The 17,215-nt window shown below is 28.1% G+C and overlaps 2 protein-coding genes across 10 annotated transcripts in view; one reads left to right on the forward strand and one right to left on the reverse strand.

The window, feature by feature from the left end:
- The window catches only part of LOC107161789 (uncharacterized), a 375,424-nt gene that overhangs the window by 108,354 nt on the left and 249,855 nt on the right, over positions 1-17,215 (reverse strand). The window lies entirely within an intron of this gene.
- Positions 2,003-8,949, forward strand: LOC149055869 (uncharacterized). 4 transcript variants are annotated; one of them, XM_089226425.1, is made up of 10 exons: positions 2,003-2,820; positions 2,925-2,975; positions 3,184-3,258; positions 6,371-6,593; positions 6,661-6,921; positions 7,106-7,477; positions 7,550-8,083; positions 8,157-8,251; positions 8,420-8,622; positions 8,727-8,949. In XM_089226425.1, the coding sequence occupies exons 4-10, from the start codon at positions 6,518-6,520 to the stop codon at positions 8,893-8,895; spliced, it is 1,710 nt and encodes a 569-aa protein (XP_089082551.1). In that variant the 5' UTR covers positions 2,003-2,820; positions 2,925-2,975; positions 3,184-3,258; positions 6,371-6,517; the 3' UTR covers positions 8,896-8,949. The 4 variants fall into 4 exon arrangements, with proteins under 4 accessions (XP_089082551.1, XP_089082550.1, XP_089082549.1 ...); XM_089226424.1 differs by having other exon boundaries at positions 2,003-2,975; XM_089226423.1 differs by having other exon boundaries at positions 2,003-3,258.

Consider the following 17,215-nt stretch of genomic DNA (forward strand, 5'->3'; position numbering starts at 1 on the left):
ATAATAAATATATAAAATATTATATTATATAATAATATACAACGTTAACACGTAAAAGCAGTGTATGTGAACAGGTTTTTAGGTCAATATATCGTTGGTCGGTATAATATTATATACAGGCGGAAAGGTCTCTTATAATATAATTATATTATACAACACAAGAGATATATATATATATATTAGAGAGTAGATCCATAAAAACGAACTTTGTTATTTTACAAAGGAAACGAAAATTAATAACCAAATTAAGTTCAACGCAATTATTCACACGAATACTATTCGAGTGGCAATAGCGAAATTAGTAGTTATGTTTAAGGGCCAACATGTCGTGATTTATGACTTTATACGCAGTGGCGAATTCTGTTTTTTTTTTATAAAAATTATTTTCAAAAATGGATTTTAAAACGATATATTAATGAAAATTTTGTTATCGTTTAACAATTTTCAAGGGGGAGAGGAAGATTAGAACCCAATAACCTCCCTTTATAATAATCAGATAAATTTAAATTGAGAAAAGAGAAGAATGTAACACCTATTACGTAATATATTTAACATTTTAAATTATATTAGACACATAATTTTATTTTGATTATTATGACATAATTTACTGTGATTAAAATATAATAATCAATGCAGAAAATTAATTTAAATAAAATTAACAATATATTTTGTTTGGTTTTATCAAAAATTCAAATTACGCAGTCCGTAGGACACCTTGAGAATTTATCTTGGCATTTGGCGTGTATTTCCAACTATTAAAAAGTCAAATTTATTAATATAAATGATATCTAGATAAGATAAAAAATAAAAATGTTTCTAGCTCTAGATGATGCATAATACTGCGTTTATAGAAATTCTGTAACTAACATATTATTATAAAATATATAAAGTATATAATTTTATGTTTAAAATATGACTGTAACAGTAGTGTACGCGTACAGATTTTTAGATCAATATATCGACGGTTGGTACCTTGTAGGTGAAGAGGACTAATACCATAATATACGAGACGTTTTCTCGAATAGGTACAGAAAAGAAATAAACGAACGTCATTATACGATGGAGACACGAATATTTATTACGAAATTACGTTTGTCACAAATATCCACAAGTGAATAAATCGTTGGGTGACAATGGAAAAACGAGTAAATGTTACTGATTCCAATTTATTCTTCTAGAGTTTTATACTCGTATATTATAACTGTATAATAATAATAGTCCATGGTATGGCCATATTACCTATAATATTGAGTAGGTACCCCGTGGTTTTACCTACATTCCGGCCGGTCGGACAAACGTCTCTATAATTCAACTCACTTGGTAATCTGGAATGTTTTTACTTATCATCACCCGTTTGATTAGTTTTTTTTAGCAATCGATCCATAGCTAGAGTGTGTAATCAGCTATTGATTGTTCCACTATTACTATAATTACTATATCTTGACAGGTACTAATACGAAACGCAATTTAAACATTTGATAATATAATATTGTTACAATTTCCACTGATTGTTATGATTGTAATTCTAAAAGATCAATGATAACAAATACTTATTATTTAAAATATCATTATAAATATTTATTTTTATTTTGTTTGAATTTATTCATAATCTTTTATCACTATATGGTGTCATAATTTGTCACAGAATCATAACAATCTTATATTTTCTATATTATTATGTTTATACGAATATTTAGAAATCGTTTAAATCCTAATCTCCATCTTCCTATGTAACCAATAATTCAACACAATTTTTTTATTTACCTGCTTTTAACTATATATTATTATAAACATAAACCATTATATACAATTATAAAAATAGTATTAACATTATTATTAACCTATTCGGTTTGGTGTGTTTCCTTAATATGTTTTTGTAAGTTTTTTTTGATGGTTTATATAACAATAATTAGATTTTCATCCTTATTTCAATTCAATTATAATTTTATTAGTAAACTATGTCACTTAAGAGGACGCTACACACACATTTTTGCCACCTAAAAACATGTTTTAGGAGAATCGCTCTCCTTTGGGCTGTAGGTATCGCACAAAAATCAAATCTTGACTACTTAAGGATAACAATATTATCTGTGTTCCTATGTTTTATTATGATTATAACTTAACTCAATAATTTTTTATGGATTGTAGAAAAGTATAAAAAAACTATATATTCAACATTTAATAATTATTACTATGTTAATGCTATCTAAAAAATAAAACATAGGAACACAGACAATATTCTTACCTTTATGTTAACGAAAGTTGGATTTTGTACGATTAATGTAACCCAAATGAGACTGATTCTCCTGAGACATGTTTTTGAAAAATATTTCGTATTTGTAACATGTAATAGTCCCGTATAATGCTGCCAGTGCTACTCTAGCGGCAGTGTTCTAAAAACGTACCCATACACGTACACCGCGCGCATAAGCACCGTACCGCACCATAGGTCGAAAATAGCTATCTATCGCAGGCCCGCATAGTTTATAAATATCCAAATCGTCGATACGAAAACAATAATACTGCCGATGATATTATAATTCCGTATTATATTATTTTATAAAATATGAATTTATTTCATTGTGACTTCTACATCCAACAGTGAACGTCAAACGTTCGATGTCAATGCGATTTTATTTATTTTTACATTATTTTAACTTTTACTTGGCATTTGCCACTGCGCTGTGAAACTTGATTTTGTATTATGTCTCCGTACAAAAAAGCACGTACTGTTAAAAAAAAAAACAGACAGCGTAAATTAGATATGAAGACCCGGTTAAGTATGGCAGGTATGGCTAAAAAAAATCGGCATAATAATATGTAAGTATATATTTACTACCTAATTAGTTGTCTATCGACTATCATCTGTTTATAAAATTTCAAACTTGAATACCCATCATGATTATTTTTTTATGATTTTAAAGAGAAATAAGGCAACATTTGAGCCTAGAAGAGCCTAACATTGATATTGTCGAGTAAGTTGTAATTTATTTACAAACTCGATAATTTAATTTTATATGTGTTCATATGTTTTTTTGTTGTGATTAAAAAATATGTTAAATTAGTCATTTGTAAACTATTGTATAGCAAATATGGTGTTTAATTTTCAATTTGAAAATATATTACCCATACATAATACTATAAATACCAATCACATATATTATGATATTTGATATTTATTAGTATACAACTCGCGGAAAACGGATCAAATCTGGTGACTTCAACAATAATTCATAGTAATGTTTTGTCTATATCTACGTAAGTATATGTAAATCTAATCTTAAATATAAATATATAAATATATAATATAATAATAATAACTTCAAGTATACACGATTTACAATATGTAAAAACCGGGGAAGTTAACCTGCTGTATAGTGTATATCAGTGGACCTCGGTCATAGAGTAGGTCACTATAATGGCTGTAACACGATTGCTCCCGTACGGCCGTACTACCGTTTCACCTACAAAAAACACAACACTATTGCGCTACGTGAAATATAGGTCTTGCCCTTATAACAATGTTCCAATTAATTTTTAAAAATACAGTCGGGGTGGTAAACTTAGCCTAAGTTTTTAAGTACTTTATTTTCCCTATATTTATGAGTTATGACCAGTTAAAAGGCATTGGAAAATTCTTATAAGGGCTAGACCTATATTTCATGGAGCGTAATCATGTTGCGTTTTTTGCATGTAAAAAGGTAGGACGGGCGCAATCGTGTTTCACCGACTATAATAATGGATGTGTTGAATTTTATGGTGTATAGAAAATGAAAATATAAACATTCAGTAAAATTTTCATGTAGGTATCTACGGTAATTCGTTTTTGAATTACAACAAAATAACAAAATCGCTACATGAGAAATTGAGTGAATATCCAATCTTAGAAAAATATGAACTTAAAACGCTCAACGAAATTTAATTAGATTTGCTTGTAGACATTTATTTTGTTAATAAAGATAAACAATCTTATGAGGAATCTCGTATTACATTTTCAAATCTTAGATTTAAGTAGAAAAATTTTTATGAATTTCTAACTCAAAATAATTTGCAAATTTTCGTCAAATTTACGTATTTTGTCAAAATTTGAACTTTAAATGCTTAGAAAAAAAAATTGTGACTACGGATTTTTGATATTTTTCATCTACATTTGAAACAATATATTAGGAGCCTTCTATTAAATTTTCAAGAATTTTTACCCAACAAATAAAATGTTATTGATATTTATAGAAAAAAAATGGAAACTGAAAATGTCCGTAAACAGCTCAAAATAAGTCAAAATATTTTTAAAATGGTGTGGTGTGTAGAAAATGCTTATATAAATTCAGTCAAAATTTCATGAATCTACTTTCATTTATTTTAGAGTTACAGCGAAAACCAAAATCGATTTTGTCGAAAATCGGGTTTGCGTAAAAATTCCCGTTTTTTCCTTAATTTTTCATTTGTTTATCACGGCTCTTATGAAAACTACTGGAAAATTTTACTTTTGACCCCCCAAAGTACCAACTAGATTCACTTTCCTATCAGAAAAGGTACTGTTGAAGAAAATCGAAGCATTTTTTCTGTCCTAAAACGTGATGACAGACACAAAAAAAAAAAAAATAAATAAAAAAATAAAAAAAAAAAACACACATCATTGTAAAATCAATACATTCATCACTTAGCTCCGTTCAGAATCTAAAAAATAAATCATTGTAAAATCAGTACATTCATCACTGTTCTGAATCTAAAAACTTAATATAGTGATTCACAAATTTTTACCGCTGAGAAACACGTAAGTCCGTTTGCTCCTGAAAATACTAGTACACCACAAAGTAAAAGGCAGAAAGTAGTTGAATCGTCATTTGGATTTGGTCAAGAAAATGGATCCGAATTGTTGGAATATAGTTTAGATACTGATTATAATAGTGAGGATAATTCAACAATTTCTGAGTATGTCATTATTTTTTATAGCGATTTCAGCATTTAGTTGTATTTTTTTTTATATAATTATTATAGAAGTCTTGAAGGCCGGAGAATTGTGGATATCAAACACTTGTTTGATCAAATACAAAATAGTCGACATAAACCTTTTGACTGTTCATTTTTGGATATGGCATTTCAATCAGAATGTCATAAAGGATACCTGTCCGTATTTAGTTTTCGGTGTAAAATGTGTAATAAGAGTTCATCTTTTACATCTGAAAATATTAAGAATAAAGATAAATATTTGCCCATCAATAAAGCTATTGTAAATGGCAGTTTAGCAATTGTTAATTAAATTATTTTTCTAAAATTATTTTCAATTTGTATTAATTATTTATATTTTAAAGGTATTGGACATACGCAGCTTAGCGAGTTGTCGGCATCTATAGAACTCCCCTCTTTATCAACAGTATCTTATTTAAAAAATTTGTCCGTTATGAGCAATTCTATTCAAGAAACGGCTTTTGATGAGATGATAAAAGCTGGTAATGAAGAAAGGCAAATTGCCATCAACACTGGTAATGTTGATGAAAATGGTACACCGCTATGCACTGTAGTAACAGATGGCCAATGGTCAAAAAGATCGTATAAGACTAAGTATAACTCATTTTCTGGAGCGGTAAGAAACAATAGTTTTTATTTTTTTGTACCTATTATTATTTATTATCATAATTAAGTAGGTTACTGTAAATTATGTGTTTAATTTGAATTCAAAAAATTAATTGTTTGTATATTTTATTATCTAGTATAATTTTCACATATAAGGTAGGTATTATTATTTTAATTAGCTATGTTATAATTACATTCTACAAGTATTTACATTACCTATTATAATATTAAAGTTGACTTTTTTCTGTCCGGATATTTTTGACTAAACTGTTTTATTAAGTAATTTCGTCCAAATTCGAACTTAAAATGACTATAAAAATAAAATATAAACAACCAGTGAAAATTTCATGTATCTACGGTCATTTGTTTTAAAGTTACACCAAAAACTAAAATCGATTTTCTGTAAAACAAATTTTGCGTAAAAATTCCCGTTTTTCCTTAATTTTTTTTTTGTTTTTCACGGCGCTTTTGAAAACTACTGGGAAATTTTAACTTTTGACCCCCCCAAAGTACCAACTAGACTCACTTTCCTATCAGAAAAGATACTGTCGAAGAAAATCCAAGCACTTTTACTGTCCTAAAACGTGATGACAGACACAAAAAAAAGAAATAAATAAAAAAAAACACAGATCATTGTAAAATCAATACATTCATCGTTTCACTCAGAATCTAAAAATTCAAAGCTTTTACATCTTTTTTACCTGTAGCTGTATTTAAAATTGTGTACATTTATAAATTATTTTGTTATCTCGTATAGGTACCTGTTTTAATAATATAATTTTAAATAATTTTACAGGCTACTATTATAGGGTATAACACCAAAAAGGTGTTATTCGTTGGAATTCGCAATCGGTACTGTTCCGTTTGTGAACGGGCGAATAATTTAAATATAGAGGCACCAACTCACAAATGTTTTTTGAATTGGAATAAAGCATCAACGGCAATGGAAGCGGACGGAATAATGGAAGGATTTCTTAACAGCATGAGTATGCATGGTTTAAAATATAACAAATTAATTGGTAAATTATATTTTTCAAGAAATTATATTTTCCACTTTCTATATTATATATTAATTATATTTTTCAGGTGACGGTGACAGTAGCGTCACCAAACGAATAAACGAAGTTATGCCGTATGGACCAGATTTCAAAATTAAAAAAATTGAATGCAGAAATCATCTACTGCGAAATTATATGACGAAATTGAGTGCCCTTTCAAAAAGAACAGAATATCCCATTATCATACGTAACTTTATAATAAACAACACTCTGAGATTTCGGTCTGATATTAGGAAAGCAGTTAGATATCATTTGAGCACGGATTTAACACTTCAGCAAAAAACAACAGGTGAACATAAAAAAAAATATATCAAATTTTATGAATATTTTGGAATTACCAAATTTATACACACACAAATATATAACATTTATAAAACTAAAACTATATAATAACTAAAAATTATTTTCATTAAACATTTTTATGGTTATTTCATATTTCCTTGTTTTTAATTTTGTTTGAACAATATTTTTAGGGCTTAGAAAAGACATATCAAACGCTCCATATCACCGTTTGGGTCAACACGACAGTTGTGCTTCATACTTTTGTACGGGGCCAGAAGTTGGTAAAATAAATTTTGTTCCTGAGGCAGAAATATCGGGTTTTATGGCTGAATTCCGAAACATAGTATATAGGCTGCAAATAAACGCTGATAGCTTGTTAGAGGATGTCGATAACAACCCGTGTGAGCAGTTTAATTCCCTTATTAATAAGCATATCGGAGGCAAGCGAATTAATTTTACACAATCTAATAATTATCAAACACGGGTCCATGCTGCTATTATTGCACATAATTCAGGAAACTACATACGAACTATAAATAAGAAAATTATGCTAAAAAGCCCCGGTAAATTATTTAAAAGTATTTATTTATACATAAGCACCTGTACATTGTAATAATAAAATATATTTATAATAGGAAAATTTGCTAAAAAATATTCAAATAATATAGACCGGATACGAAGTAACACAACAATGAGACGACGAAAACTTTTCGCTGCGGGAGTGGTACGATCCAAACCGAAAACAAAATCTAGTGCGCCGGACAAAGACTATGGCTTAGCAGAGCCTTTGGATGACCTCTTTAGTCTCAGCCCAGAAGCTTTTGCTGAAAAAAAAACCGCATTTTTAAAAAAACTGAATGATGTCGACATAGACGAGGTTGAACAAATAACTAGAGGGCAAAGTCAATGTGATGCATGGAGAAACGAGCGTCGAAAAAGATTAACAGCGTCTAAGTTTGGAGAAATATGTAAAATGAGAGAGAACACTAGCTGTAAAATCAAAGTCCATAACATTTTATATAAGTATCCGACAATGTGTAAATCAATGAGCTATGGTATTGAAATGGAGCCTCATGCTAGGAGACAGTTTGAAGAATTGAATGGGTTGACCGTACGTACTTGTGGTTTGTTTATTGACCGAGAATTCCCTTATTTGGCTGCAAGCCCTGGTAAAACTAAAAATTATTTATTTTTATTCATAATACTATTTTTAACTTTAAATATTATATTGGATTGTTCAAGATGGGTTGATAGGTGATGATGAAATACTAGAAATTAAGTGTCCATTTGTAGCAAAGAATACGAAGAGTGCCATTGAAGCAGTGGAAAATAAATTGGTAAATCTCTTATTATTTTGTATAAAACAATACATTCTTTACTTTGTTTAAAATCGAATAAGTTTAAAATTTAAATATTTTATGGAAAAATATGTACAATTTTATTAATTAATACATAGTCTATAATCGCAATGATATTTTTAAATTTCATAAAATTGTATTTTTAAGCTATCATATTGCACCATCACCGAACAAGGCAATATTTTACTTAAAAAAGACCATATATACTTTTACCAAGTGATGGGTCAATTACGGGTCACAAGAAGAAATGTATGCTATTTTGTCATACACACGCCCAATTGGACTAATGTTGAAAAAATCTATTTTGATGTATCTTTTTGGCAGAAAAAAATGGTCGATAAACTAAAATTGTGAGTGATTTAAACAATATATGTTTAAATTTAAATATATTATATATATTATATTTTATACATATATTAGGTAATATAATAATATATTATTATATTTTTTTTAGGTTTTATATTGAGTGTTTATTACCCGAAATCATAGACCCTCTATATGGAAAGCGAATAAGTATCTCTGATATAAGAGAACCAAAACATATTTTAAATGCAAAAAAAAAAAAAATAACAAATTATAATAATACTTCTGTTAAAATTATAAATGTTTTTTTATTTGTGTAAATATTCCATATTATTATAGGTATTGTGGCAATAAAACCAGCAATTGAAACAAAATTGTTTTAATTTATAATACCTTTTTGTTTTTTTTGAATAAAAAATAATATGTTTCTGTTCAAATAGAATTGACACACGCAATAAGTAATATTGTAGCTTTTTATATAATTATATTTGAATAAGTAATAATTCAATAACTACAAATCAAGCTATGTTGTATTACCGTATTTACTATATAAATATTGCTACATATATTTAGGTAAGCAGCAGCTTTAAAAAAAAAAAGTTCGAATGGATACGCACGGATATTAAAAATAATACCGCGGCGTTTACGTGTGTGAAATTTATATTGATGCGATCCGTCATGGTCGACCGTTCAAGAAATAATAATCGGCGCTCCCGAAACGGCCAGACGCGCTGAATGAGCAGTGCCACGGACTATGAGTAGTGGGCGTGACTTAAACGCCGCGCGCTTGCGGATCGCCAAAACACTTAACAGCGCGTTCTCTCGGCCGTTGTATACTTTTCGCTTTACGTGTAGCGTCCTCTTAAAGTATACTACATAACCATAATATTCCAATCATAAGTACCTAGTATACCTAGGTTTACGACGAATGTAAATTATGTTATTATACTATTAGAACATTAACCTTGCAAAAGTTTAAACTATTATAGGAACATTATAATGCACGTAATTGTTAAACTTTGTTTATTATTTTAAGCTCGACCATTTGTAGTACGAAAATATCGATAAACTGCAAAAAAGTTACATACTTTGACAATAAGTATGCTAGTATATCTGCTGTTACATTAACTCTTAACTCTTTGAAGATAATAATAAAGTTCATCGACTGTTTTGAAAATATGTTACTAAAAATAAACTTAACAGTTATAATAATAAATTATCATGCATACAATGTTTTTGGCGTACCTACTATTTTTATGTGAATATAAAACGAAACGATCGATAATATTATATTATGAACTAATAAATTAAGGTTATCTATCTGAAATATAGTAATATAATATTATAGCCTTACTATAAATGTATACATTTCATGTACCTAGTTCAGATTTTATTCCATAGAAAAAGAAGAGTAACAACTCATTCTTTTAATTAATTTGCTTAAGTGATTTTTGTGAAAAGTAAAATAACTCCGAACGAAGCCACTCTGTTGATCCTTAATTATTAAGCTACTTTAATTATAAAGTAAGTTTTAAAATATCCTTAATGACTAAGATTTATTTTAAACTATAAAAATAAAAACTATTTTGTGTATAGAAAAAGTATACAATATTATGTAGGTATTATTCAGACGCAATTAAGAATATTTGAAATGGTTACGTTTTTATCAGAAAAAATTCAATTTTAATTTTAGTACAGTATAATATATTATAAATAATATTACTACTATAGATGAAATTCGATAAAATGATAACAATATTGAAAATTTTATTTGTATTTTAACTTTTCATTTCATTGATTTTAATTTTTAATACATATCACATATAATATGAAATTTCTGTTATATAAATACATAAATACATAAATACATACATACTACGTAACACTTTCAAAGAAGGGGTTAAATTCCTTTAGCACCCTCACTGGATCCACACTTGGTATTGTATTTGTGTTCACTACGAAGTTTGTTTAGTTAATATTTCAAAACAATTTTCAATATGCCTACATGTTTACGTATTTAACATACATGTATGAACAATATAAACATAATAATAATATTATTATTATTATTGCAGCAACGGTTCGCGTGGTGGACCAGTATATCGTACGAGTAATAATTCAAGTACAGACTTTGGAAAGTAATTCCTCAGTACCACAATCATTGAAACACACACACACACACACACACACACACACACACACACACACACACACACACACACACACACACACACACACACACGGTTTTAGGTTCATAACTTGTATTTCATTCATGTCGGACGCGCGCGTCTGGTGCGTTTTCGTAAAAAGGTCAAATGGTCGATTTATGTTATTGCGTTTGAAGAAGGCGCCTTTTGTGCTGCGTGAAACAAGAGCGCGACTCGTGACGGTGTAAGCTCTAGTCATAATGATCGTCATCATCATCATAATCATTCATGTTCCTTTGGTATATATACGTACAACAATTCCCTTTATTTCCCACACCATTCGCTCTTGTGCAACCACCAACACTTATCCGTCGCCGCCACCCAAACCTCTAGCATCAAAACCGAGTGCCACACGCGCGTTTTATGTATAATCGTACTTATATACATATTACATATACATGTAAAGACACGATTTTGTGTGTAATATATATATGCAGTGTGTGTACGCACACACGATGTCTGCCAGTGTACAGAAGAAAATGTTGTAGCTATTAGTGGAGACTATACATATAGTAAATGTATATAATCTATATAAATAAATGTGGCGCGTGGTGTGCATTAATCTGCACAACCTTTTATTATATGTCCGACGCGAGACGTCCCATTGTGCGCGAGAGTGCGTACGTGTCCCGAAACCTTCATATAATTCCTCATAATATTATGAACTTGCAGTGAAGGAGCGTGAAAGAGAAAAAATGAGAAATTAATAAAACGGGGAAAAATATACGCTATATTATATCATAATAATATATAATCCTATATAGAAGAGATTATCTGGATAATCGTCTGAAAGTACAAATTATCGTATGAATTAAAAATTTTGTTTTAATTGTTTTCCTAGTATGGCGTAGATGTAACGTGATTGGATTTTTTTCTTCTAATATCTGCTCTGTTAAAGATAATAGTAGTATAGATATATATTTTCAATAGATTCTATATATTTGCTGTTATATTCTTGTGATATAGGTATTATATAGTGCACATACATAACTATAATATATAAGTATAATACTTAAACTAAATAATATCATATTTTTTTGTTTAATAAATAACACGTTACGGGTACTATTGAACTGTTGTCTGTAGGAAATGTAAACTTTATCCGATCATCTGGGTATAATACATAATGTATCATCAGTATACAAAATGATAAATACATTTTCTTTGAATGATGGTCACTCATCGGGGGTATAAATGTATTTCCTTGTCAAACAAAATGTGATAAAAATATATGAGTAAATGTAAAGCCACTGTTTTATTGTGTAATTTTAGACTAGTTTGTCACAATACGTAACAAAAATAGGTAGTTATAAATTATAATAGATTTAAATAGTAATAATAATAATTTTAATTTAAAAATATAAATATCAAATTGTAAGTTTCTTTCTTTTATTATTGTATTATTAGTATTACTTAAAGATGCTTGGTTAATATTGACATTTATTACCTGCAGGGTGCATTCTACATTAGTCAAAGATTGTAACATAAACCACCATTAAGATATAAATATTTTACATAGGCTATGCCAATTTTACCTAGATAATATCGACATTATCTGGACATCAGATTCATGCTTCTGAAGAAGTTGGAAAACGAATGTTAGACCTAATTTGGCAATTTATCATCAATTATATTGTAAACATAAAAAGGTGATATAGATTATACAATGTACATGTATTTTAAAACGAAATGAGGATAAGAGGTATTACTATTTTTACCTAATTATTTAACACTTCGATATTAATATGAACATTTATTCATTTCATTTCTTTTTTATACTGTATGGCCGCTAGTTAAATTTTACGTTTTGTTAATTTATATTTTATGTTGTAAATCTTATTTTAAAAATTAACTGTTTAATATATATATATATTGCAGCTAAAAAAAAATTAAAAATCATAAGTCACAATTTTTTTTATAAGCGTTTATAGTTCAAATTTTTACGAAATCTGTCGAAAATGTGAAAATTTGTAAGTTGAAAAATCATAAATTTTTTTTTGTTTATAACTAAGGATTAAAAATAAAACAATAATTTTTTTATTAGTTTTCCTTCAAGTAGCTATAGAGAAAACTAGAAACATTATTATAGGAAAAATTTTAAGTGTGTTTGAATTTTAAATTTTTTTGAAATAGCGTAACGATAATGATTTATCCTCAAACGGTTGTAAACATTTGTTATTATTCAAAAAGTATAAATCGTAGATACTTGAAAATTTTACCAGTTATTAAGATTGGAATTTTCTTTACATGATTTAATTTTCAAAATGTTTTGACTCTTTTTGAGATATTTATAGACAACTGAAATTTTCAATTTTTCTGAAAATTTTCTTTTGAAGTGTTGATAAAATATTTTTGGCCCCATCAAAATACTTGAAAATTTAATACAAAGTTCCTCATAAGTTATTCTTATAATGATTAGAAAATTATAAAAATACATAGGCACAATTCTTTTTTATTAGCATTTGAATTTCAAATATTGACTTAATACGTAAAAATTACGGCAATTTTCAAATTATCTTAGATAGAAATTCATAAAAGTTTTTCGTTTTAGATCTAAGATTTGAAAATTTAATTCAAAGCTCCTGAAATATTTTTACAATAGTAGTTGAAAAATAAAATAAATATATAGCCACAATTTTTTTTACCAGCATTCAATGTTTGAATTTTGACAACATGCGTAAAAATCACGAAAATTCGTAAATTATTTTATCCTAGAAATTCATAAAAAATTTTCTTTTTATATCTAAGATTTTAAAACTTTATACAAGGTTCCTAAAATATTTTTATAATAGCAGCTGAAAAATAAAAGAAATGCATAGTCTCATTTTTTTTTTACAAGCATTTAAATTTAAATTTTGACAACATACGTAAAAATCACGAAAATTCGCAAATTATTTTAAGCTAGAAATTCATAAAAAATTTTCTTTTTAAATCTAAGATTTGAAAATTTTTAATAATCTATAATATATCCTAGACAGATAAACCGTCTCCGTTCAGAATCGTTTTTCGTATACAATGATACCTATCATTGCATTCAAATTTAACCTACCCTAGGCAGAGGTCCACCCCACCCCCAATTTACAGCAGAGTGATACCCACTTACCCACTTTTTTATATATTAATATTATTCTAATTGTGTTTTTAACTTTTAATGTTTTCATTAAAATATAATTCTTATTGTACACACGGTAATTCAAAAAGTTGATTTACATAAGTTATTTACATAAGTATTTAATAAAAATCGAGAGTTTACATGTTTAATTCATGAAGCCATTGTTTATTTATTAAAAACAATGAAAAGGTAGGTACGCCCTAAGTAGGTATATGTGTATACTATCTATTGTGTTGTACTAAACGAATTTGATTAACACTGGATTATTTTATCATTAAGTTTTCACAGTACCTATTGCTCAAATCGACTATTAATACTTCCCTTATTACCTATTAAATTCACGCTTAGAATATTTTTGTTATAAAATATTTTATCTAACATAAATATTATTATCCCAAGTATTAGGTACATCACAAGATACGTTGTTAGTTTTTAAAATAAAATAAAACATTTAGTACATTTTGGTTTTTGTTCTTAACGAGACATTGTCGTGTTTTGAAATAAAATATGGTATGAGCCTTAAGAAATGTTTTTTTTTAGTAGGAAAAATGATGAGGTAGACATTGAAAAGGAATACATTCAAATGAAAATTGTGTTCCGAAATAATCACAAAGCTATCTGGAATGAAAACGAACTAGGAATACCAAAACACGCTGTTGTTGCCCTCCTTCATCGGGAAACTTAACTTGTTTTGCACAAACTTGGGCGGCAACAGGGAAACGTGCTTTCGACGTTCTCCGCTTCCCTTTAAATTAGACATCCGTAACCAAACTTATAAATTATCAAACTTGTCATTACCATCGCCCTTACTGTTCGCACAGCTCGTCACTTATAAAATGTGCATGTGCGAAAAAATACCGACCTATATTTAAATACCAACAACAGATATAAACGAACAAATACGGTTAAAACGTATTCAACCAAACTATATTGTTAGTTTCTAAAATATTGTAAACTGTTGCAAAGTATATAATAATATATATATTTATAATCTTTATATGATATTTAAATGTCGACAACGACGGCGTAACAGCGAAATGAATGATAATGATTTTTTTATTATAGATATAAAACAATAATTATGAAAAATATCCATAAAATAATGACAATATATTAAAGTTATATAGGACGTTATAACGTATACTTTAAGACGTCTGAGGTACAGAACGAGATACAAGCGATATTATTCTTTTTTTACACCTCGGAGCGTTTATACAAGTGAACTGCTGCAAGAGTTAATTCTTTCGGGTCTACAGATGACAATGATCCATTGGTGAGTTTTCTTAAGCCGGTGGTTTTCTAGTGTAAAGACTGTCGGATCCTTTGTATAGACGGGCCCTATAGCTGTATGTCTCGTTGTAAGCTGCAAAAAAATATATAACGGCAATAAAAATGATAAACTCCGACGGGTTGCAAAGTAAAACGAATGACCATCTTGGCCCACGACTAGAATGTACTTTTTTGTTATAACTTATTTTTTATAGGTGTGTACCCGATATATTATGTCTGTTGTCATTAAAAGTGAAAAGGTTAATGTCGATTTTAATTCAACATTATGGTTCTACACTGTAGCACACAGCAGAGGTACTTAGATATATTAGATATATTAATATATATATATATATATATATATATGTGTGTGTTAATAAATTATATGCATATCAACCCATTATAGGTGAATGACGGTATAACGCCCAGTTGTGCGATTTTGATATGACAGCATTAATTTTATCCTGTTTCAATTAAAACTATTGATTAAACATTTAAGTATTTGTTTATTTATTATAATATTACTATTGACAGATAAATTTATTTATTTAAAAATTAATACGAACCTCCTTTTAACGATACTGATATTGGAGGTGTAATTCTTATAAGGTTACTCGGTTTTTCCACCTTCAGGTTGTTGTTAGATTTAGATAATTCAAATGTAACTCAAAGTCTCAACGTTTTGTATACAAAAATATGAATAATTATTTAGCAGTAAAAATGTCCATGTTCTAATGGTTGTAATTAATTCTTGCATAATAATGAAGAATATTGATGGGTTTTTAAATAATAAAATGTACAGTTGGTTAAAAACATAAAAATGTTTATAAAAAAACAAGAATTCTCTCTACAGTCTGCAGCTGTATAGTAGATTTCAAGTGCATCTCATCATTTAGTAGGTCCCTGTATAGAGTATAATATTATAATGGATGTGTTAAATATTATTTCAATGATAAAACATTGCTTTCGAAAAACGTAGTTATTTATTTTTATTTTTGTAATATTGTGGTAAAATACTGAACTATTTCTTGTTAACAACAATGCATATTATATTACCATATTACTATCATGTTTATATAACTATAATCATCTTGTAAGTTAATACCACATTCTATGAATGATCACATTCTATGTGATAGCGATTAACGGTGTAAATAGGTGAATGGTAAAAATAGTTAAAAGTTAGGTGAATATTTTGAAAATTCCATTGTTTATAGAAAATTATTACAAACTTATCAGTGAAAAATGTTTTTAAAGCACATCAAATTAAATAAAACTGTTAATTAAATGCAATTTTTTATATTTCGTTTTAAGTTCCAATTTTGTCAAACCTTAGACTTCAAAAGTCTATACCAAAAATATGCATATCGATTTTGTAGAAAACTGCGAGTTTAGCGTAAATATTCCCGTTTTTCGGATTTCTTCCAATGTGTCAATTATTAGATCTAATTTACTCCAATGAACCACCCTCAAAGTGCATAAATGAACTGCTGCAAACTTTGATCACTGACACGAGCAATTAAATTGAAAGCCATTGTAAAAGTGAGAAACCAATAAACCTATTCACCATTCCATTAAAAATTCAAACATCAAATAATGATATGTGAAGTAATGTGTAGACTTCGTAGGTGTAGTAATATACGAAATTTAAATACAGTAGGTCACATAATTTGTATGATTTATCCGATTTATAATCGATGAATCTTTATTATATAAACAAGTGGAGGATGATGACTGATCACGTTTTTTTTTTTATCGGCCGAAGACTGATACCTCACTAGAATATTACATACATTTAGCTGATCATTACGACGGCTCGAACACGCAAATAAGACATCGACACAATAATGATCGTCCACCACGTGTGTTGGGACTGATTAATATATACCTATGAATATCAGTTATCATCACCCGTAGAGACTTGAATTTATATTATTTTTTTGACATTAGATTATAAAAATATACACGAGTTAGGTTAATGGAATTGTATTTTTAAACAAACCAGTGAAAAATAATACAAAAGTCCGAGAGCATTATAATAATAATGCGTGT

The sequence above is a fragment of the Diuraphis noxia genome, unplaced genomic scaffold (genome assembly GCF_037042655.1).
Source record: "Diuraphis noxia isolate RWA-SAM2 unplaced genomic scaffold, SU_Dnox_SAM2 contig0004, whole genome shotgun sequence".
In the NCBI taxonomy this organism is placed as follows: domain Eukaryota; kingdom Metazoa; phylum Arthropoda; class Insecta; order Hemiptera; family Aphididae; genus Diuraphis; species Diuraphis noxia.

What these genes read in the sequence shown, in the direction of transcription:
- LOC149055869 (XM_089226422.1), top strand. Translation starts at nt 5,402, where the DNA reads ATGAGCAATTCTATTCAAGAAACGGCTTTTGATGAGATGATAAAAGCT. An exon ending in AATTATGCTAAAAAGCCCCG is followed by an intron (nt 7,478 to 7,549) that starts GTAAATTATTTA and finishes TATTTATAATAG; the next exon opens with GAAAATTTGCTAAAAAATAT. An exon ending in ATGGTCGATAAACTAAAATT is followed by an intron (nt 8,623 to 8,726) that starts GTGAGTGATTTA and finishes TATTTTTTTTAG; the next exon opens with GTTTTATATTGAGTGTTTAT.